Source organism: Onychomys torridus, chromosome 5 (genome assembly GCF_903995425.1).
Source record: "Onychomys torridus chromosome 5, mOncTor1.1, whole genome shotgun sequence".
NCBI lineage: Eukaryota > Metazoa > Chordata > Mammalia > Rodentia > Cricetidae > Onychomys > Onychomys torridus.
This window is the reverse complement of record NC_050447.1, coordinates 13,094,245-13,116,347: the sequence shown is the minus strand read 5'-3', so window position 1 is coordinate 13,116,347 and position 22,103 is coordinate 13,094,245. Positions and strand designations below refer to the sequence as shown.

At 39.2% G+C, this 22,103-nt stretch overlaps 1 protein-coding gene across 1 annotated transcript in view; it reads left to right on the top strand.

Moving 5' to 3' along the window:
• Window positions 1-22,103, top strand: part of Itfg1 (integrin alpha FG-GAP repeat containing 1) — a 152,786-nt gene that overhangs the window by 107,986 nt on the left and 22,697 nt on the right. The window contains exons 11-13 of the mRNA XM_036186693.1: window positions 13,890-14,040; window positions 16,091-16,199; window positions 18,620-18,663. Of these exons, the coding sequence (XP_036042586.1) occupies window positions 13,890-14,040; window positions 16,091-16,199; window positions 18,620-18,663 (304 nt within the window). The remainder of the gene's footprint in view (window positions 1-13,889; window positions 14,041-16,090; window positions 16,200-18,619; window positions 18,664-22,103) is intronic.

Here is a 22,103-nt window from a genome sequence, read left to right as displayed (position 1 = left end):
TTGGCACTGGTGAGTTTGGTGAATTTATATTTAGAATAGTTACATCTTCTTGTTCCCCTGATTAGAATGAGTGTACCCCTTCTCCTGATTAGTTTTCATTTAAGTCTGTTTTGTCAGACATTAAAATAGTGACTCCTGCTTGTTTCTTGATCTCATTAGATGGAAGTACTCTTGTCCATCTCTAAGGCAGTGCCTATCTTTAAGCAAGATCCCTTTCCTATAGACAACAGTTTCTTTTGATTGGAGAGGTGAAGCTGTTAATAATTCAAGTTATTATTGAAACGTGTACTGACTGCAGTCATTATGTTGTTGAATTTTGGTGTTCTTTGTGTTTAGTAATTATTGCTTCATATTTCTTTCCACAGTCTTGGCTGTGCTCATTCCTATCTTCAGCCAGAAATGTTGCTTCCTTTATTCTCTTTAGATTTGGTTTGTTGAATATGTTTTTAGGCTGTTTATATTGTGGAAAGTTTTCTTTCTCCTTCAACTAAAGCATATAATTTTTCCTGGGTATATTATATTAATTGAGTGTTACAGTCTTTTTAGACTTGGAGTCCATTGCTCTAGCATCTTCTGGCTTTCAAAGTTTCCATTGAGAAATCAGCTGTTATTCTAATAGGTTTTCCTTTGTATGTGACTTCTGTTTTTCTACTGAAGCATTAGGTATACTTTCTTTTTTTATTTTTTAATTTTTTAAATTTACTTTAATTTTTCTTTCTTATTATGTGTTTTAAATTTTATATATCAGCCATGGGTTCCCCTGTCCAACCCCTTCCCACTTCCCACCTCCACCCTCCCCTCAGCCCCTCCCCTCCATTCCCATGTCCTCCAGGATCAAGGCACCCCTGGGGATTCATACAAACATGGTGGATTCAGTACAGGCAGGTCCTGTCACCTCCTTCCAGACTGAGCAAAGTGTTGCTGAAAGATTTTATTAGCTGTATCAGTTCCTTGGTTGAATTTTTGGGGTCACTCATGTCATCTGCAAATAGGGAGAGCTTGACTTCTTCCTTTCCAATTTGTATCCCCTTAATCTCTTTATGTTGTCTTATAGCTCTGGCTAGAACTTCAAGTACTATATTGAATAAGTATGGGGAGAGGGGACAGCCTTGCCTTGTTCCTGATTTTAGTGGTATTGCTTTGAGTTTCTCTCCATTTAATTTGATGTTGGCTGTTGGCTTGCTGTAGATTGCCTTTATTGTGTTTAGGCATGTTCCCAGTATTCCTGATCGCTCCAAGACCTTTATCATGAAGGGGTGTTGGATTTTGTCAAATGCCTCTTCTGCATCTAGTGAGATGATCATGTGTTTTTTTTCTTTGAGTTTGTTTATATGGTGTATTACATGGACGGACTTTTGTATGTTGAACCACCCTTGCATCCCTGGGATGAAGCCTACTTGATCATGGTGGGTAATTGTTTTGATGTGTTCTTGGAGTCTGTTCGCCAGAATTTTATTGAGTATTTTTGCATCAGTGTTCATGAGGGAGATCGGTCTGTAGTTCTCTTTCTTTGTTGCATCTTTGTTTGGTTTAGGAATCAGGGTAATTGTAGCCTCATAGAAGGAGTTTGGTAATATGCCTTCTGCTTCTATTGTGTGGAACAATTTAAAGAATATTGGTATTACGTCTTCTTTGAAGATCTGGTAGAATTCTGCAGTGAAACCATCTGGTCCTGGGCTTTTTTTTGGTTGGGAGACTTTTAATGACTGATTCTATTTCCTTAGGGGTTATTGGACTATTTAAATGGTTTATCTGGTCTTGATTTAACTTAGGTATGTGGTACCTATCCAGAAAATTATCCATTTCTTTTAGATTTTCCAGTTTTGTGGAGTAGAGGATTTTGAAGTATGACCTGATGATTCTCTGGATTTCCTCATTGTCTGTTGTTATGTCCCCCTTTTCATTTCTGATTTTGTTAATTTGGATGCTCTCTCTCTGTCTTTTGGTTAGTTTGGATAAGGGCTTGTCTATCTTGTTGATCTTCTCAAATGAACTTTGTTTCATTAATCCTCTGTATTGTTCTCTTTATTTCTATTTTATTGATTTCTGCACTCAATTTGATAATTTCCTGGCATCTGTTCCTCCTGGGAGACTTTGCTTCTTCCTGTTCAAGGGCTTTCAGGTGTGCTGTCAAGTCACTAGCGTGAGATTTCTCCAGCTTCTTTATATGGGCATTCAGTGCTATGAATTTCCCTCTTAGCACTGCTTTCATAGTATCCCATAAGTTTGGGTATGTGGTGTATTCATTTTCATTGATCTCTAGGAAGTCTTTAATTTCTTTCTTTATTTCTTCCTTCACCCATTGGTGATTCAGTTGAGCATTATTCAGTTTCCATGAGATTGTAGGATTTCTGTAGTTTTTTTCTGTTGTTGAAATCTAACTTTAAACCATGGTGGTCTGATAGAACACAGTGGGTTATTCCAATTGTTTTGTATCTGTTGAGATTTGCTTTGTGGCCAAGTATGTGGTTGATTTTAGAGAAGTTCCATCGGGTGTTGAGAAGAAGGTATATTCTTTTTTGTTTGGGGTGGAATGTTCTGTAGATATTGATTAAGTCCATTTGAGCCATAACATCAGTTAAGTCCATTATGTCTCTGTTAAGTTTCAATTTGGCCGATCTGTCCAGAGGTGAAAGTGGGGTGTTGAAGTCTCCCACTATTAATGTGTGGGGTTTTATATGTGATTTAAGCTTTAGTAATGTTTCTTTTACATATGTGGGTGCCCTTGTGTTTGGGGCATAAATGTTCAGAATTGAAACTTCATCTTGGTGGATCTTTCCTGCGATGAGTATGTAATGTCCTTCATCATCTCTTTTGATTGATTTTAGTTTGAAGTCTATTTTGCTGGATATTAGGATGGCTACACCAGCTTGCTTCTTAAGACCATTTGATTGGAAAGTCTTTTCCCAGCCTTTTATTCTTAGGAGGTGTCTGTCTTTGAATTTGAGGTGTGTTTCTTGTATGCAGCAGAAAGATGGGTCCTGTTTTCATATCCATTCTGTTAGTCTGTGTCTTTTTATAGGTGAATTAAGTCCATTGATATTAAGGGATATTAATGACCAGTGATTGTTCGTTCCTGTTGTTATTTTTATTTTTTGGTGGTAGTGTGTGTGTACTTCTCTTCTTTGGGGTTTACTGCTGTGGTGTTATCTATTGCCTGTGTTTTCATGGGTGTATCTGCCTTCCTTAGGTTGGGATTTTCCTTCTAGTGCGTTCTGTAGGGCTGGGTTTGTGGATAAGTATTGTTTAAATCTGGTTTTGTCTTGGAAGGTCTTGTTCACTCCATCTATGATGATTGAAAGTTTTGCTGGGTATATTAGTCTAGGCTGGCATCCATGGTCTCTTAGTGTCTGCATTATATCTGTCCAGGTCCTTCTGGCTTTCAAAGTCTCCATCAAGAAATCAGGTGTTAATTCTGATGGGTTTGCCTTTATAACTCACTTGGCCCTTTTCCTTTGCTGCCCTTAATATTCTTTCTTTATTCTGTACGTTTAGTTGTTTAATTATTATGTGGCAAGGGGACTTTTTTGGGGGGGTCTAGTCTGTTTGGTGTTCTATAGGCTTCTTGTATCTTCATAGGCATTTCCTTCTTTAAGTTGGGAAAGTTTTCTTCTATGATCTTGTTAAATATATTTTCTGTGCCTTTGAGTTGGTATTCTTCTCCTTCCTCTATCCCTATTATTTGTAGGTTTGGTCTTTTCATGGTGTCTCAAATTTCTTGGACATTTTGGGTCATGACTTTGTTGGTTTTAGTGTTTTCTTTGACTGATGAATCTATTTCTTCTACCGTATCTTCAACACCAGAGATCCTCTCTTCCATCTCTTACATTCTGTTGGTTATACTTGCCTCTGAAGTTCCTGTTTGTTTACTCAGATTTTCTATTTCCAACATTCCTTCTGCTAGTGTCTTCTTCATTTTTTCTATTTCCCTCTTCAGGTCTTGGATTGTCTCCCTTGCTTTTTCATGATTTTCATTCAAGGATTTATTGTTTTCTTCTGCTTTAATTGTCCTTTCCTCTAGTTTTTTATAGCATTCTTCCCATTTTTTGTTTGTCTGTTCCTCTACTTTATTTTTGATTTCTTCTATATAAGGCTCTAGCCTCTTCATGATGTTACTTATAAGGTTGTTTTCTTGTTCTTCTTCCATTCTGTGATGTTCAGGTCTAGCTGTTGGAGAAGGGCTAGGTTCTGGTGATGCTGTATTGCTCTTTATTTTGTTGTATGTACTTCTGCCTTGACGTCTGCCCATCTCCTCTTGTGTTCCTTCTTGGTCTTATCAGTGTAGATGGTCCAGAGAGAGTTGACAGATTTAGGGAGCCTCTCTCTGGTCCAGATGGAAGCTCTGGGCCAGATGGGAGCGCTGCTCCAGATGATAGTGCTGGGGGGCTGGGCTCTGAGTCTCGGGAAGTCCCTGATGTCTGCTTATTTTGTCTAGATGGGAGCTCCTCTTGTCCAGATGGGAGTTCCTCTGGTCTCTGGTCCAGATGGGAGTTCCAGGGCAGGATGGAAGCTTGGAGCTGGTCTCTGATTCTCAGGAAGTGGCTGGGGTCTCCAGCAGATGGGTGTGGGGGCAGGGTGTGGAAACTGCAGTGTCTGCCTGAAGTCTTGGAAAAGGGGAGCCTTCACGCAGGGCCTGCTGATTGGCAGGAAACTGGGGCCAAGTTGGTCATGTCCTCCTGTGGTGGCCTGTGTCCAGCGGTGGGCTACTTTCTTTGTTATGTATGCTCACTGTTAACTTTTATATTCTGTGGGGATTTTCTTTTCTGGTCTTGTCTGTGTCGTGCTCTGTGTGCTTCTTATTTATGTATACTTGTGTCTTTCCTTAGTTTGGGGGAAGTTTTATTCTATGACCTTGTTGAAGATCTGGTCTACACCTTTGACTTGGGATTCTTCTCCTTTATCAATCCCTGTAATTCAAAGGTTTAGTCTTTTACCACATTTCCTGTATGTTCCTTTCCTCTGTGTTTGTAAATTTTTCATTTCCGTTGTTTATTTTGTCTAGCTCCTCGACTTTTCTTCAAGTTTTAATGTTCTGCCTCCTGCTTGATACATCTTCCTTTGCATTGTCTAGTTGGGCTACTGGGGTTTTCAATTCCATCTTCATTTCAAATGACTCCTCTTTATTGAATTCTGTTATTAAGTCCTGGACTGTCTTGATCATTTCCATCAGCCTTTTGTTTGTGTTTTCTTGGGTATCTCTTGGGTGTTTATTCTCCCTAAGCTTTGTCTTGAATTTCATTGAACTATTTCTTTGTGTCTTCTTTAAACTCTGAATTTTTTGATGAAGTTTATGGTTGTTCATTTAAATTCTGTGTCCAGGGTCTCATTAAGGTACTTCTCATCAGCAGATATTTCTATGGGATTGGTGGGATTGAGGGAGGAGATACTGTCTTCATCTTTCATATTGTCTGTATTTTTGCAGTGAGATCTAGTCATGTGGACTTCTTTTGTTAGTTCTGTGTCTGACTAGGAAAGACTGGGTTGAGGCAGAGTAGAGGATGTGCATGACAAGTTGGGCCTAGACGTTGGATATGGCTTGGGTGAAATAAAGTCTAATGGATACAAGGGACTGGAATGGTGTGCAGGATATGTGTCCTGGCCCAAGCCTGAAGTACAGGAGATAGATCTTGCTAGGTCTAGAGATTGGATATGGCATTAGAGGAGCCTGTGAATTGGAGGGATGGAGGGAGGGTCCTGGCCGAAGACTGATAGAGACACATGCAGGAATGACCAGACTGTGTGTGGCCTAGTCTAGATCTTGGGGGTTGGGAAAGGTGCATGGATGGGAGAAGCATGCAGGCTTCCCTAGCTAATCCCTACAGAAGAATGTGCAAGATGCCAGGTACCATGTTTAATCTACATGGAAAAATAAAATCTAAATCTTTCCAGGGAGTCCTTCGAATATTAGACCAGAGTTTTGTTTCTCTTTCTTTGTCTCTGATGTTTGGACCACTGGTTAACAGTTTGAAATCTAGTCTTTGCTAATTCCATTTCCATTCCTGCTCCTAGCAAGGAACAAGCTTATAATACTAATCTCTAAATGTTCTTTTAATAAAACCCTGTACCAGATATTGGGGTAAATGCTAAAAGATCAGAGAGACAAAGGAACAAGCCACTGCCACATCTCATCTCACCAGTTCCACAAATCCTCTGACTGAAATCCTTTGAGTCGTCATCCAAAAGGCTCCAGCCATAAAAGCCTCTAGCTGAAAGGGACGCTTTTACCGAAAAGCCTATAGTTCCTGTCTCCTCACACCTTATATACCTTTCTCCACCCAGCCATCACTTCCTAGAATTAAAGGCATGTGTGCTTCCCAGTACTGGGATTAAAGGTGTGTGCCACCACTGCCTGGCTCTGTTTTCTCTTCTAGACTGAGTCAATCTCATGTAGTCCAGGGTGGCTTTGAACTCACAGAGATACAGACAGATCTCTGCCTCCCAAGTGCTAGTATTAAAGGTGCGTGCCACCACTGCCTGGTATCTAGTGGCTCGTTCTGTTCTCTGATCTTCAGGCAAATTTTATTAAGGTACACAATATATCACCACACAAGCTAATCCACTGTCCTCAGAGGGAAAGGATGTTTTGGAATTTCCAAGTTTCCATAAAGGGGTGTAATAAAGGTATAAATGCTAATCATTTTTATATCTGTTATAAGGCATGGAAACAGCAGGTCACATTTGGATAATAGCAATTATATGTTCAGTGCTAGATGTGGTTTGAACATTTGCCAAAGCATGTTCAGTTAAGCTTCCCCAGATACTTTGTAATGCCCAAAGAATTCAACTGGAGTCATTTTATAACCAGAGAGAAACTAAATGCCAATTTCTAGTTTCTTTCTTTAACATAAATGCAAAATTACCCAACAAAGTAATTAGCAATTTGCATGTATCTTATCCTCCAGCACTAAATTTCTTCCTAACAATTCAGTCCTACTTCGAGACTAACTACCTAGAGTTAGTGTCAGACTCTGCGTTTGTCATGGGTTCAGTTCTAAGAGCACTCCCACAGCAGACTGCTGTCACAAGTCCTAGCTCTCATGCTGCCCTGGGTTTCTGTGCAAAGGTTACAAATAGTCAACCAAGTGACAAGTGGGTAAATGGTGTCCAGAGAGACTTTATCTTATGGAGTTGGAATATCCCAACTTCACAGGTGCACATGTAACAACTCAGAAGTTGTCTGAAGCTGGTCATGTAGATTTTCAGGAGGCTTCATTATGTAGCCATAATTGATTAAATGACATTTGTTGTAACTAGACTCCAGCTCCTGCTGCTCTACCTTTCCTGAAGATTTCAGAGCATTGCCAAAAGTTCTCACCCTCCAATGTAAGTTTGGATGTCCTGATAACCAGCCACCACTCTAAAGCTATGTAAGGGCTGGCCTGATTAGCACAAACAAATGATTAAAACAGGGTGTTTTTAATATTTAGTTTTATTTTATGTGTATGAGTATTTGCCTTGTTGTGTGTATTTCCACCACATACATGCATTGCCCATGGAAGCCAGAAGAGGGCATCAGGTCCTCTGGAATTGGAGTTATAGATGGTTGTGAGCTACCATATAGGTGCTGGGAACCAAACCCAGGTTCTCTACAAAAGCAACAAGTGCTCTTAATCACTGAGCCAGCTTGCCAGCATTTCCTTCTTTAAAATTTTTATTTTAATTAGCTTACAAACTAGTGGGGTTTTAAAGATTTATTCTATTTATTTCATTATTCATGTTTGTGTATGTGTGTGTCCGTGCTACATGTATGTGTGTGCCAGCAGAGGTCAGAAGATGATGTCAGATTCCTTGGAGCTGGAATTCATATTATAGTAAATTAAAGAACTATTACATATTAAATAGAACTATTAGATATAATATAATAATTTGTAGTGCCAAAGACTAAACCTGGGGGTTCAAGCATGTTGAAAATGTACTCTGCTACTGATATATGTTTATCTTCTACAGTATTTATTAAATGTTTTTCTAATACAAGTCATGGAAATTTTGTTCATATAAATAAAAAATAAACTAAAGTTTCCCATAGTCACTCAGAGTAGATCACTATTTTGATTTTGGTACATAGGAGAAATACAAATTAGATTTTGTAATTTAAAGCATCAGAATTACTTTTAAAAATCTATTCATGTCTTCACGAGTTGAGGTATACATGTGTGTTCATGTAATCATCCCTCCTTTGTGACGTTCCATAAAGAAGAGTGAATATGGAATGAAATCATCTATCCTCTGCTGTTAATAACTACAAGTTATACATTGATCTCTTACAATGTAGCAAGCATTATATATTAGTTGGATTCAGATGTGAAAGAACTCCAATACTTAAATGATTTTTTTACCACACTGATTTGAAACCCTTTGCTTGTGTGCCTGGCTGTGGTGGCGCACGCCTTTAATCCCAGCACTTGGGAGACAGAGGCAAGTGGATCTTTGTGAGTTCAAGACCAGCCTGGTCTACAGAGGGAGATCCAGACAAGGTGCAGAGCTGCACAGAGAAACCCTGTCTCAAAAAGCAAAAAAAAAAAAAAAAAAAAAAAAAAAAAAAAACGATGTAAACTGGTATTAAAATATACTCTATTTTATTTAACTGTACTTTATAAATACCCACTATTGTGTGTTTATGTACTGTCATTTTTGTTTAGGCCCATAATTGGCATTTTAAAATCAAGGTAGAAGTAGTTTGTACTACAAAATATCAGATGAAGAAATGTTATAACAAGGGGGGAGAGTAGGATTCTCATGTTCTGATAGAATGTACTACTATTGATTCTGCATCCTTTCAGGACTCTATAGACAGTGTCAACTAAAGATATGAAAATAACAGTTGATACATGCTCAGGAACTTAGCAAAATATTGAGAAATATAAATCCAAGCAGAAAAAATTCTCTTCTTTTCCTGCATATGTGACATCAAGTAGAAGATGAAAGTAAGAAGAGCATCAGATGTTTTTCACAGAATGGAGTTTGAAATACAGTGGTGAAGAGTGTGGTACAATCAGACAGAAAGTCTGTTTTTGAGCATATGCATTGCAGGTCCTAGGGTGTGCGTGTGTGCGCGCGTGTGTGCGTGTGCGTGTGCGTGTGCGTGTGTGTGTGTGTGTGCGTGTGCGTGTGTGTGTGTGTGTGTGTGTGTGTCCCCGTCCGTCCTCTGGCTTATGTAGAAGTAGGTGTCTGTAAATGTGTGTAGGCTATGAAACAAGGTACCCCCAAAGAAGAGAGTACTGAGGGCAAAGGGACAGAAGAGTGGGAAGGCAGCTCTGGGCAGGAGACCAGGGAGAAGGTTAGGGAGGAAAGCGCATGTTGTTTGAAAATGTCATAATAAAGTCTAAGACTTTGTATGCTAATTTATAGTCTTCTTAGAAAGACTGAAGGAGGTACCATGGCGCTGCCATGGAAAGCCACAGCATTTAAAAAGACTTGTTTTTCTCTAGAACATAAATTAAGCCTACAGCCTTTCTCACACAACAGTTGTGCATTTCTGTATTTCAACAACTTGCTTGTTAGCATGAATTTACTAACACAGAAGTCACTTTCACAGTTGCGTGTTATTACTTGACAGTGTCACAGCCATCACGATCTTGATTTGTTTTTTCAACTCATTTCTGAGTAATGGTGAAATGTAACTTGGCTTGGTGGTCACCTGAAATGACTGACCTACAGCCAAGAAACTGGCTGAGGTGGTCTTCAGGATTTCAGAAGAACTAATTCTGTTACATTTGTTTCTTCTTTCAACCCTAGTTTTAGTCAATTATCTAAATGCTTTGCCCTCCACTTAATAAAAGATTTAATAGGTGATTCTATACATTCCTGGTTTAATCTTATTTTAATGCATCTTCATTGGTATGCTTATCCCCTTAAGGAATACATAATTAGCTTAACTCAGCAAGTTTTGAGGCTTTTCCCAATAATGTAATATTGAATCTTAAATTTGGTTAGGTATTTATATTCTCTTATTAATTTTTAAAGATACTATATAAAGCAATGGATTTCCTTGGGCTTTTTCATACAGATCTTGTTCTTACTATCTGTTTTCTCAACTTACCCTTCCCAGCCTCATGTTTCCCCTTTTTAATTAATGGTCCACTTCCTTTCCCTAGTGACTCCTTTAAGGGATGGCTGCAGGAGACTTGGCCCAGGCAGTTAGTATTGAACATAAGAAAGTTAGCCACCATCTTGGTTCCTAGGACCAGATGTTAAAGAGAATAACCTGGAGTTTGATACAGCCAAGCCTTAGGTGATTGATTGGATCAGCCTTTGTAACCTCTGAGTTTATAGAGTCAAAACTCAGAAGCTCCATCGGTTGACACTGACACTGACCTCTCCAGCAGGGTGACCAACAGTGCACATTGAAAGTAGAAAGACAGGTGCGTACCTGTATAGGTCAGTGTCACCACTTCCTCCTCTCCAGAGCTAGAGCATTGGCCACCTCAGGAGGGACCAAGTAGGGAGGATTGGCAAGGTGGGAGGCTCTGGCCAGCCCCAGACTGAAAAAGTGTGATGGTATAAATTCAGATCTCTAATAAGGAACAATTTAACAGTGTTGCCTCCCATTTTGTTGGTTGCTGAGTTTTTTGATCATGGAAATTTTATCATGATTTTTATTTTTTAACCTATTTTTATATTTAATATTGCCTACTTTGTATTTCTTATAAACAAACTATTTGAGTCTTAGTTGTTTTAACCAATCTAACTCTGGGTTTAAGCTTTTTGTATTTCATACCAATGTTGATTTGGTTAAAGGTTACCATTTTATTTTTTTCTTTATTTTCCTTTTTCTACTGTGATTTTAATTTAAATATTGTGTTTATGATTTAATTTTGTCCTTTTTGTTGACCTACTGTAAATACTGCTTTAGTGGATGTCTTAGTTTTTGTTGTTTGTTCTTTTTAGCCCACCTTTAAATTTTGTCTTTAGGAATACTACATTGTTCTAAAACTTGTCAGCAGTGTGTGTCTGGCCTCTTCCAGCTTTGCACTGTTTCTCTGTGGATGTTATTAATACTGTCCTTTAAAGAGATGTCATTCACTCAGGTACTTCATTTCTGCCTACACGCTTGACTTTCTCTGCACTCATTGCTCTCTAATGCCTTGTGTAGATCTGGGTTGTTATCGGGTCCTGTCTTTAGTCAGCCTGATAGACGCCCTTTAATATTAATTAAGATGCCATAAAAATATGGACAGATGACTTTATAAATATGTATAAAACTCTTGGTGAAAGACACTGGACACAAATTTTTTTTAAGGATGGGAAGAAGTGCTAACAAAATATCAAAGTCACAACAATAAATATTCTGAAAAAACTCCAGTAGCACAGTCAGTAATCCCAAGAATTGAGAAATGGAATTATGAAGTTATAAAGCTGCTTTGCAGCAAAGGAAATATTCACCAGAGTGAAAAGACAGCCTGTAGGATGAGAATAAATCTTTTGCCAATTACACATCAGACAGAGTATTATTTAGAATATATAAAGAACAAGAAAAACTAAACCTTCGCATTCCTAATCACCCAATCAATAAATAGGCTGATGAACTGAATAGTCTGTTCTTGAGAACAGACATACAGGAGCTGGAGAGATTTCTCAGTGGTGACAAATGCTTGCTTGCTACTCTGCTACAGAACTAGCCTGGTTCCCAGCACCCACCTCGGGGGCTCATAACTGCCTCTGACTCCAGTTCCAACGCTCCCACGAGCATGTGTGTGCACATGCATGAGTGAATACACACACACACACACACACACACACACACACACACACCACGGGAAAGTAAATCGTTTTCTGCATTTTTAAATTTTTAATTAAAATCTAATTACTCTTCTCCCCTTCCCTTTCCTCCCTCCAAACCTTTCCATGACCCTCTCATTTTGATGGCCTCTTTTTCTTTGATCATTATTATTCACACACACACATACACACACACACACACAAGCACACGCACACGCACGCACACACACACACACACACACACACACACACATAGAAAGAGACGGGGGAGGGAAAAGGATGAGATGTGATTATATAAATACAAACTGCTAAGTCCATTTGGTGTTGCTCATGTGATTTCAGGGCTGATGATTTTGAAAAACTATTTAGGGGGCTCCCCCCTGGAAAGACTTAATTCTTTCTGAGAAGTCCTTAGTTGCCTGTTGGCCTTGGTCTGTGGGGGGTGCCCCTGGAAGATTTGCCCCACATAAGTATGTCTTTTGATGTTGTCATTGAGATTTTCTTTAGGCAGCCATTTTGTTGAAATATTATAGCTTCCTTGTCGTTTGTAAGAGACAGTCTCATAGCAGACTTCCTGGTCCTCTGGCTCTTGCACACTTTTCACCCCTCTTCCTCAATGCTCCCTGAGTCTTAGGTGCACAAGTTGTGTTGTAGATTTATCGCTGGGGTAGGCTTCCCCAGCTCAGCTGATTATAACCCTTGTGGTTTTCTGCAATGGGCTCTGTGAGAGCTGTACTTACCTGTGAGGACAAGGTTAAATTTTCAAAGCAGTTGGAATTACACTGTCTAGTAAAGTGGGGGTAGTAACTTCTCCTCTAACACGCAGACCTCACTAGCACTGGGGAGTTAGATGTTAAAATGAACGACAGCTTACTGGTGTATTGGAGTTGAAAAGTGACCAGCCAGGAGGAAGAGAGATAAACAGGATGCACTGTCTAGAGACGGGGTTCAATGTGTCAAGTCTGTCTTCCATAAGATTATACACATTTCTCTATGAGTATACTATATTATATAAAGAAAAAAAGCCTTAGAATATGTGAACAGAACCTAACTAGTTTTGGTGTTTATGTGTTGAGGGAGCTAGAGATACTTGCACATCCACATTTATTGCTGTATTATTCTCAATGTATTTTCATACTTGTATGTGCCCAGCAGTCTTAGAAAGATGAATACCAATATATTTTCAGTGGTCATCTGTGAAAAGAAATTATTTTTTACTTTTTAAATGTTCCTGTTGCCTGAATTTTATAATAGTTCCTATTATCATTTTGGAAATAAAACAATTTTTTAAATGGTGCATTATTTATAATTGTCAAAAATACAGAAAAACTGAATCAAGACCATTTTCCCCAAGGTTAAGGAAGCAAATGATCATAATTTTTCTCTGTGAGGCTTAAATGAAATTTTACTTTTAAAAATAAGATGCTGACTCTCCCTATACGAGACACAAATTAACAGTAAAAACGGTGTTTTAAATTGTGTGACTTCGTTAAAAGTTTCTATTGCAACTATTACTTTACACTGGAAATTGTGAACACCATGATTTACAAGATTTGGGGAAATGAAGAATCCTAATTTAAATTCAGATGTTCATTGGTCATTAATACACATCTGTGTCAGACTTAAAGAGATAATAGCAAAGATCTGTTCGTTCTAGAAAGAGCACTGATCAGACCAAAGAAACCTGTCTGTCTTGGTGAAACAGTGAGCTTATTGAGGTTCCGCAGAGGGTCAGAGGTGAGTGGGGTAGCTGACTGGGACATGGGTGCCTCAAATGCAGCTCCAAATGCAGCTCCAGCACCAATGACCCACTCCCCATGTGGAGCAATTCCACATGAGCCTGGCACTAGACCCTGCAGACAGTCTCATCTCCCTAGCATGTTCTTTGTTCTTTTCTTCTTTGTCCTTTTCTTCTTTGTCCTTCTATAACCTTCAGGATCCTCCTGAACTTTGTAAAGGAAAGCAGCACATCTAAAATGTTACCCCAGGAACTTAAACTGTAAGTGGAAACATGAAGGAGGGATGGGTGTAGAAACTCCACATTAAAGAGGACAGAGCATTTCTCATCCCAGTCCAGTAACCAGAATTTAACATGGACTATCTGGAAGATAAAGGACAGCTACTGCTTCACAGCACTGATTTTAACTGAATACCTCTTGTCTATCACACAGCAATCAGCAAGCCTTTTTACTGGAGAATGTCCCGTGCAATAATGTGAGCTGTGAGGAAGTGCATCGGATGTTTAAAGTCTACTGGGACCTAGCAGGCCTAAATCTAATCAAAGACGCCGTGGTTGCCACCTTTTTTGATATCTATGAAGATGTAAGTTCAGAACTGACCTGTGTGCTTAGAGTTTAATTGCTATCTAGGTCATTTCACTGTAGCTTCATATACCAGAAAATGGAATGAGAATGATTCATTAAAGAAAACCTCTTTTAATGTTAAATAGGGGTGGGGCTGACTAGCTGACTAATGATAGGAATAGTTGGTCTCTGTAGTTGAATATGGAAATGTTAGCTCTTCTTGTGCTTATTTGGAATAAACTGCTGCAAAATTGTGCTTTAAGACTAGCAGATGTACATGTTCATCAGCTGACCAAAAACAGAACCAACAGGTACCCACACAGACAGCAGGAGAGTGCATCTGCCTCACAGGCTAACTGAAACAAGGCATCTCTGCTGCCACTTCTAGGGCTCTGTCACAGTTGCCAAGTGAGCTGGTGGAAGACTCTATAGGCACCTGGCATCCACCTTTCTAAAGAGAGAGCTAGTTTACTACTTAGAGGAAGAAAAAAAGCTTTTAAAGACATAAAGTTAACTTATCCACATACATCCTTGCAGATAGTTTACTGTAGAAAGTAAAAACCCATCATGACATTTATGTCTTCATTAACCTTTCTATTTTGTTGTTCTATTTTGCTTTGGGTTTAAGAGGCTTATACTCAATGATGAATTATTGATACCCACATTTCCTTCTGCTTTTCCTGCTGCCAAATCTCATTTCATTTCATTTTTCATTAGCAGTTTCCAAGCATAAAAGTAATTGGTAGAAATATTACAAGAGAAAAAAATCAACAAAACTGCCTACAAATCAATTTTTAATTTCTGTACATCAAAAAACATAATAAATGAAATTTTAAATTATTTTTAAATATGGTAAATAGAAATGCTCCAAATTAATGAAATAATTAATATCCTTAATATAAAAATACTCATAGAAACTGATGTTACCAAAAATTCTCTAGAAAAATATAGCCAATTTACAGGAAAAAATATGCTGCTCACATTTATAAAATGAAAAGGAGTAGCATCACGAGATGCAAGAGTGTCCACTTTAAATTAATGTTCGTTTTTTCTACAATAAAATGAACTGAATCTCTACGTGTTAAAGAGGGAGGGAAAGGTGGTGCCAGCACTGCAGGCCCCGCAACAGAGAACTTGGCCATGTGGGCAGAGGAGCTGAACATTCCTGCACAAAGTCGTGAGCTTCTACTACATGTAAAAAGCATGTGCTGCAAACGTCTGGAAACCTGAGTTGGATTCCAAAAACCTACTGTGAAAACAGAGAATCAGTTCCTGAAAGTTGTCCCTGACTTCCACATTACACTCCCTATCCCCCCACACCCCATCACACACACAGTAATGAATCTAAAAATGAAATTTGAAGGCTAACTGTGGTGACACAAACCTTTAATTCCAGTACTTTTGAAGCAGAGGCAGGTGGATTTTTGTAAGTCTAAGTCCAACCTAATCGACAAACTTGGCTAGCCAGTTTCAGGCCAGCCAAGGATAGTGAGACCCTGTCTTTTTAAAAAATAAATAAATAAATAAATAAAATAATAAATAATAAAAATTCACTGTGCAGGTACATATGACCAGAAGGAAATATAACAAAATGTTAACAATTACTTCCCAGGACTATTTTCTTTTTATTTCCTATTTAAATTGTGTGCATATATTTTCAGTAAACTTATTTCAAACATCAACCTACCAAGGTTGTACAAATGACAAATTCCCTGAGAAAATTAACTTCCAAAGACGAAAGGTTTCAGTCCACAGTCACTAGATCCTGTCTCTTGGCCAGTGTAGCACATAGTACACCGTGGCAGGAGCACATGGTGGAGGAGGCCAGCTCACCTGTGATGGCCTAGCAGCAGAGAGAGCTAGGAGAAGCTGAAGTTACAATACTCCTTCAGGGACATTGGGAACACACCAATGCACAGGCCTTACCTCCCAAAGATCCCACCACCTCCCACAGGCTGCCAAGCAAGTCTTTAACATGTGAGCCTTTGGTCTAGCAATTATTCAAACTATAGCACAAGTCACACAGTAGTCTTTTCTTTCACCTAATAGTACAATATTTGTTTTTTCAGGGAATTTTGGACATTATAGTACTCAGTAAAGGATACACCAAGAATGATGTCGCCATTCATACACTCAAAAATAACTTTGAAGCAGATGCTTATTTTGTTAAAGTCATTGGTGAGTATTTTAGATGTTACCATTCATCTTGTTTTCCTCCTTCCTTCCCTTTCCTGTCTCTTCCCTTCTACTCGTTTTCTGGTACAAATGCACACTCCTGTGTGATGTACAACCTCTAGACCAGAAATGAACTTCAGCAGAACATCGAGCTAGCTATACATAGGTCCCATTCAGATATACCAGCTGTCCCAACAATGACTCTCTTCCCCTCCTGGTTTAGTATTCTGCCCAGGATGTGTTGAATTTTTCACATCTTTCCAGGCTTCCTCAATCTAGGACACTTTTTCAGTCATTTTCTATTTTTATCTCCACTGGTTTTAAAGAATTCAATTTTTTTTATTGTTAGATAATCCTGTTTCCTCACTATCTAACTCCAGTTACCCATTTTTGGCAAAACTCCACAGCAAGAAATTGCAGAGCAGGGGTTCTGCACTTCCAGGTCATTGGACCAGGAGGCACATGGTGCACACTGCTCACCTGCTCAGAGATGAACAGTTTGGGTTTTTTCTTTTGTTTTGTTTTTTTATATGTGTATGAGTGTTTTGCCTGCATGTACGTATTGTGTACCTTCTGTGTGCCTGTAAGCCCTCAGAGGTCAGAAGAGGGTTTGGATCTCCTTGAACTGGAATTACAGACTGTTGTGAACCACATGTTGGTGTTAGAGACAGAATCCTGGTCCTCTGTGAGAACAAGTGCTCCTAACCACTGAGCTGTCTCTCCAGCCCTGAGATGACAAGTTGTTTGTTTGTTTGTTTGTTTGTTTTTGATTTACATATTCTTATTTTATGTGCATTGGTGGTTTTCCTGCATGTATGTCTGTGTGAGGGTGTCAGGTCCCCTGAAAGTGAAATTACAGACAATTGAGAGCTGCCATGTGGGTGCTGGGAATTGAACTTGAGTTGGAAGAGTAGCTAGTACTTTTAACTGTAAAGCCATCTGTCCAGCCCCAAGATGACCAGTTTTCTCTCTCCTGCATCCACTGTCTTTCCCTTCTGATATTACTTGTATCCTTTTTGTATCAAACTTTTACCTGCTACCATTGGAGTCTATTGATAACTCCTGCCTCAACTTTTGTCAAATAATGACCCTGCTTTACCATCATTCTTTCTACATTATTTTTTTACATTTACTTATTATATTGTGTGTGTGGATGCCTGAGTGTATCTGTACCACATGCATGCAGGAACCCTAAGAGGTCCTAAGAGGGTTTCAGATCCCCAGGAACTGGAGTTAAGAGTTGTAAGCCACCATGTGGGTTATGGGAACCAAACCCGGGTCCTCTGCAAGAGCTCTTAACTGCTGAGCTCTATCCACAGCCCCAACCTTCCACATAATTGGCTGGCATTCAGATATTTGTTTTGCACAGCACTTGCCCTGTGCCTTGAATCCCATGTAAAACCCAGGCTCTAGATGCTTGGTGTTCGTGTTAGTGTTTCGTCATTGTTTCCAGGTTCCTTTTGGACAAAAGTAGGAAAATGGAAGTCAGGCTTCACATACACACACATCAGTCACATGTATAATAAAACTATGGATTCCTGCCACTACTTGCATTTTTAATCCACACAGTACTTCCGGGTTCTTTCCAGTCTCTCTATATACATCCTCTGTAGCAGTGAGAATTATACCTCTCATTTCCCTGTGCTGTTTCTTTTCTGGAACAAGTTCCTGGAATGTGCCTGTCTCACTGGTGTCTGTGCTCATAAAGGCCTTATGTGTTTTATTATGTGTATGCCTGCACTCTCTGCAAAGACTTTAAATACTGCCGTGTTTTTAATTTGGTTTTTACATGTTCGTTTTTAGTATGTGGAAATAAATACTTCAATGTAGCCTCATTGGACTCACTTATTGATTCTGGGAAGGTATTTTATAAAATAGTTTTTGGGAGAATTTTTCTTTATAGATAGCCATTTTCAAAAGAACAATTTCCTTTCTTTCTCTCTCTAATCGCCATGCCTTTTGTGTCTTTGCTCTGCTAGCTAGAAAGAATAAGAGTGAACATTTTGCCACCTTTCCCTCATAAGCATCACGTTTCCTCATTAGGCATATTAGCTGACCAAGGGCTTCTCCTTATGTCATATTTCAAAGGTTCACTTCCTCTCTCATTGACTGAGAAGAATTAATGTTGGGGATAGCTATCTTTAATACTCTAAGAGTGACCTCTGAACTCCACACATACTCTGTGTCATGTAGACATCCACACCCCAACACAGGAACATATCAAAGATTTCAAATTTTAATTTAATTAACTTTTAAAAACATATAGGTACAAAGTGAAATTTCATTTTCTCAGAAATTGAACTGGTTCGTATCTGTGGTCTTGAGTCAGTGAATGTATTAATAGACTTTGGGGAGAAAGTAGATTGTATTTTTAATGTAAGCTTATGACAGTAGTAATAGGCTGTTCTTTATCTTTTCCACAGTTCTTAGTGGTCTATGTTCTAATGACTGTCCTCGTAAGATCACAGTAAGTAAACTTAATTCTTCATCACAGATATTTCTATGAAATTTTCTTCAGGGGCCTAGAGAGGTGGATCAGTGGTTAAGAGCATTTGCTACTCTTATAGAGGCCCCAGGTTCAGTTCCCAGCCCCCGCTCCCCCACACACAGGGGCTAACAGCTGTCTGTGCTCTTGTAGAGACCCCAGGTTCAGTTCCACACACACACACACACACACACACACACACACACGCACACGCACACGCACACGCACACACACAGAGGCTAACAGCTGTTGTGCTCTTCTTCTAAGCATCTGACATCCTCTTGAGGACTTCTCGGTACTGTATACACATCCATGCAGGCAAACACTCATACACATAAAATCAATATATAAATACTCTTTTTTAAATTATCTTCAGGATAAGTAAATATACACAAAATAGTCATAAGTTACAGTCAAAGTTGATATCTGTATTTGGTAATTATTAAAGTATCCATTATTACTCAAAGAAACTGCTAGAATTTTGGTACCTTTCCATAAAAAGTTATCACTCTACAACTGAGGTTGTAGCTCAAATAGTAGAAGGCTTGCTAGCTAGCACAGCCTTGAGTTTGATCTTCAGTACTATATAAAACCAGGCATGGTGGTACATATCTATAGTACCAATACACAGTAGGTAAAGCCAGGGGAAATCAGAAGTTCAAGATCATCTTCAACTATATAGCAAATTTGAGGCCAGCCTGTGATCCAGGAAACTGTATCTCAAAACAAGACAAACTTAAAAACAAATGTCTGTGTTAGGATCATTGCCTTTACCAAGTATTTTATGACACCCTCCCATTGCTTCCTTCACATTTAGTTTTTTTAATTAGATGCCCATCTACAGGAGAGTGCAACCCTAAAGAACCTTATTATTCATCTTCGCATAGGTGATAGAGAGCAGCCTCCAGAGTTTGTCCTCACCTTTCCATCTTGTTGGAGAGCTGGTCTCTCTTGTTTTTACCACTGTGCTGCGTACTCCAGGCTACCTGGCCCACATGCTTCAGGGGATTCTCCCGGCTCTCTCATGTTATCACAGGAGTGCTGGCATCATAGACAGTAATCACTGGATCCAGCTTTTACGGGAGTCTGAACTCAGCTCTTAAGGCTTGGAAGGTTCCTACCCCCTACCCCCTAACCCCCACCTCCCCAAGCAATCTCCCAGGCCTCAAAAATTATTAACCACCGTGTGTGTGTGTGTGTGTGTGTGTGTGTGTGTGTGTGTGTGTGTGTGCACACACACACACACACACACACAGTCTCAGAGAAGTTAAAGTTTCCTAAGTCTTGGAGTCAAGTGAGAAATTTCAACACAAAGCTAGCTGTTTTGATTATAGTCTCAGATCCTTACAATCCATTTAAAGCACTACCGTCCCAGTACTTTCATGTACATATTGAGAAGCTTCTGCAGACACCTTGACAGTACTTGGGAACAATAACTGAAGTAGTGAGGAAAGCAGGGTTGGCAGGAAGAAAGAGGTTGGTTTACAATGCAGGGAGAGCCCTAAAGCTGAGGTGTTTCTTCAGACAGCCTCAACTGAGGCAGAGGGCGAGGGCCTCTCAACTCCTACAGTAATCAGATAGTGACTCAGATGTGTGACACAGCTCCTGAGCTGTCAAGTCAAATCCAGCTGTGAGCTAGCAGCAGAATCCAGGAAGTGAGTGTCTTTGTCCTGACACACAGGCCAAACAAAATGAAAAATCACTACATCCTCTACAACACCAAGGCATTTTCTATAAGCTAAGGATGGCTAGAGTCAACAGGAGGTTTCAACTTTAAAGGTAGATTAATGAAGAAGCTGCATCTGTTAGAGTAGCTGCTGCTGCCGTATTCCAGCACAGTTGAGGGAGTTAAGGAGAAAAGATGTCATCCGAAGCAAGTCTGTAACTGTGATAAAACGAGATGATAAATGCTTGAGAACTTTTTGGTTTGTCATCAGTAGAGCCTACATTCATAAAAATGCAAAGAAGACAGTAGGTATTAAAACATAGAAGTTTCTCTCTCTCTCTCTCTCTCTCTCTCTCTCTCTCTCTCTCTCTCTCTCTCTCTGCCCCCTCAACGTCTCCCTCTCCCTCTTCCCTCCTCCCTCCCTCTCTTCTATCTCTTCCTTCCCCCTTCTTCTTTCCTCATTTTCTCTTCCTCCCCACCCCCTCTCCTTCTCCTTCTCATCCCCTCAGTAGGGTCTCATGTACTCAGGCTGGCCTTGAGCCTGATCTCCACTGTCTGTATACAGGATTATAGGTATACAAGCTTTCTCCTTTGTTTTTGAAAGTCGGTTTTGCTAAGATCACTAATGTTTTATTTTGTCATAAATTTTCAAACAAAAATTTCTCAAGCATTTAACTTTTAATAGGATGTTCATTACAATCTACATTTTATACCCATTTTGATTAGAGTTGATTCCAAAGAGAGGAAATCTATCATTTTATGGTATACAAGTTGAGATAAACTGCCAATCTGATTAGGCTCTGAGTTTCCAAGGAAAAACTGGAAAGTAATATTCTCTAAATGTGTAAAAGATTAAATGGGACAGAACTAAAAGTCAGTATTCTCACTCAATTATAAATAGAATTTGACATTTTTGTACATTAGTAAGAAATTGTAGCATATGTCCAATTCAATATAAATGTAATACGACGAGTATGATAGTGCACGCCTTTAATCCCAGCTCTTGAAAGGCAAAGGCAGGTCGATCTGAGTCTACAGAGTTCCAGGGCTATGTAGAAAGACTTTGTGTCAAAAAACTAAAAGAAGAGGGAGAAAAGAAGAGAGGGGAGGAGGAAGAGGAGGAGGAGGAGGAAGAAGAGGAGGAAAAAGAAGAAATGTAATGATAAAACTGTTTTCAAGTTTGAGGTTTTTCTCAGTACTGGTAGTCAAAACTCAAGAGTATTTCAGGTACTCTACCACAATCTGCATCCTTCACTCCAAAACTCTTGTAGTTTTGTTCCCTATGAAACCAGACTAATAAAGAAAAGTTTGCTTAAAATATTTACCCTTATAAAGTAGAAACATTAGGTCTTTAAAATACTCAGTTAAAATACTGAACTATATAAATGCAACTGTCAAGTACTATAAGGTATTAGGAATTTTCTACTGGGGCCAGTGAGATGGCTTAGCATGTAAAGACCAAGCCTAATGAAATGAGTTTGATCCATAGCATCCACATGGTGAAAGGGAAAACCAACTCCTGCAGGTTGTCTTCTAACCTACACACATGCACTTTGATACTCAAATAGCTGCATACACACACACACACACACACACACACACACACACACACACACGCACACACGCACGCACGCGCACGCACACACACACACACACACACACACACTAAATAACTAATTTTGATAATTTTCCACTAACCAGGTTTAATTTGAACTATTATCTGTTTATGGAAATGTTCTTTTAAGTAGCTACAATT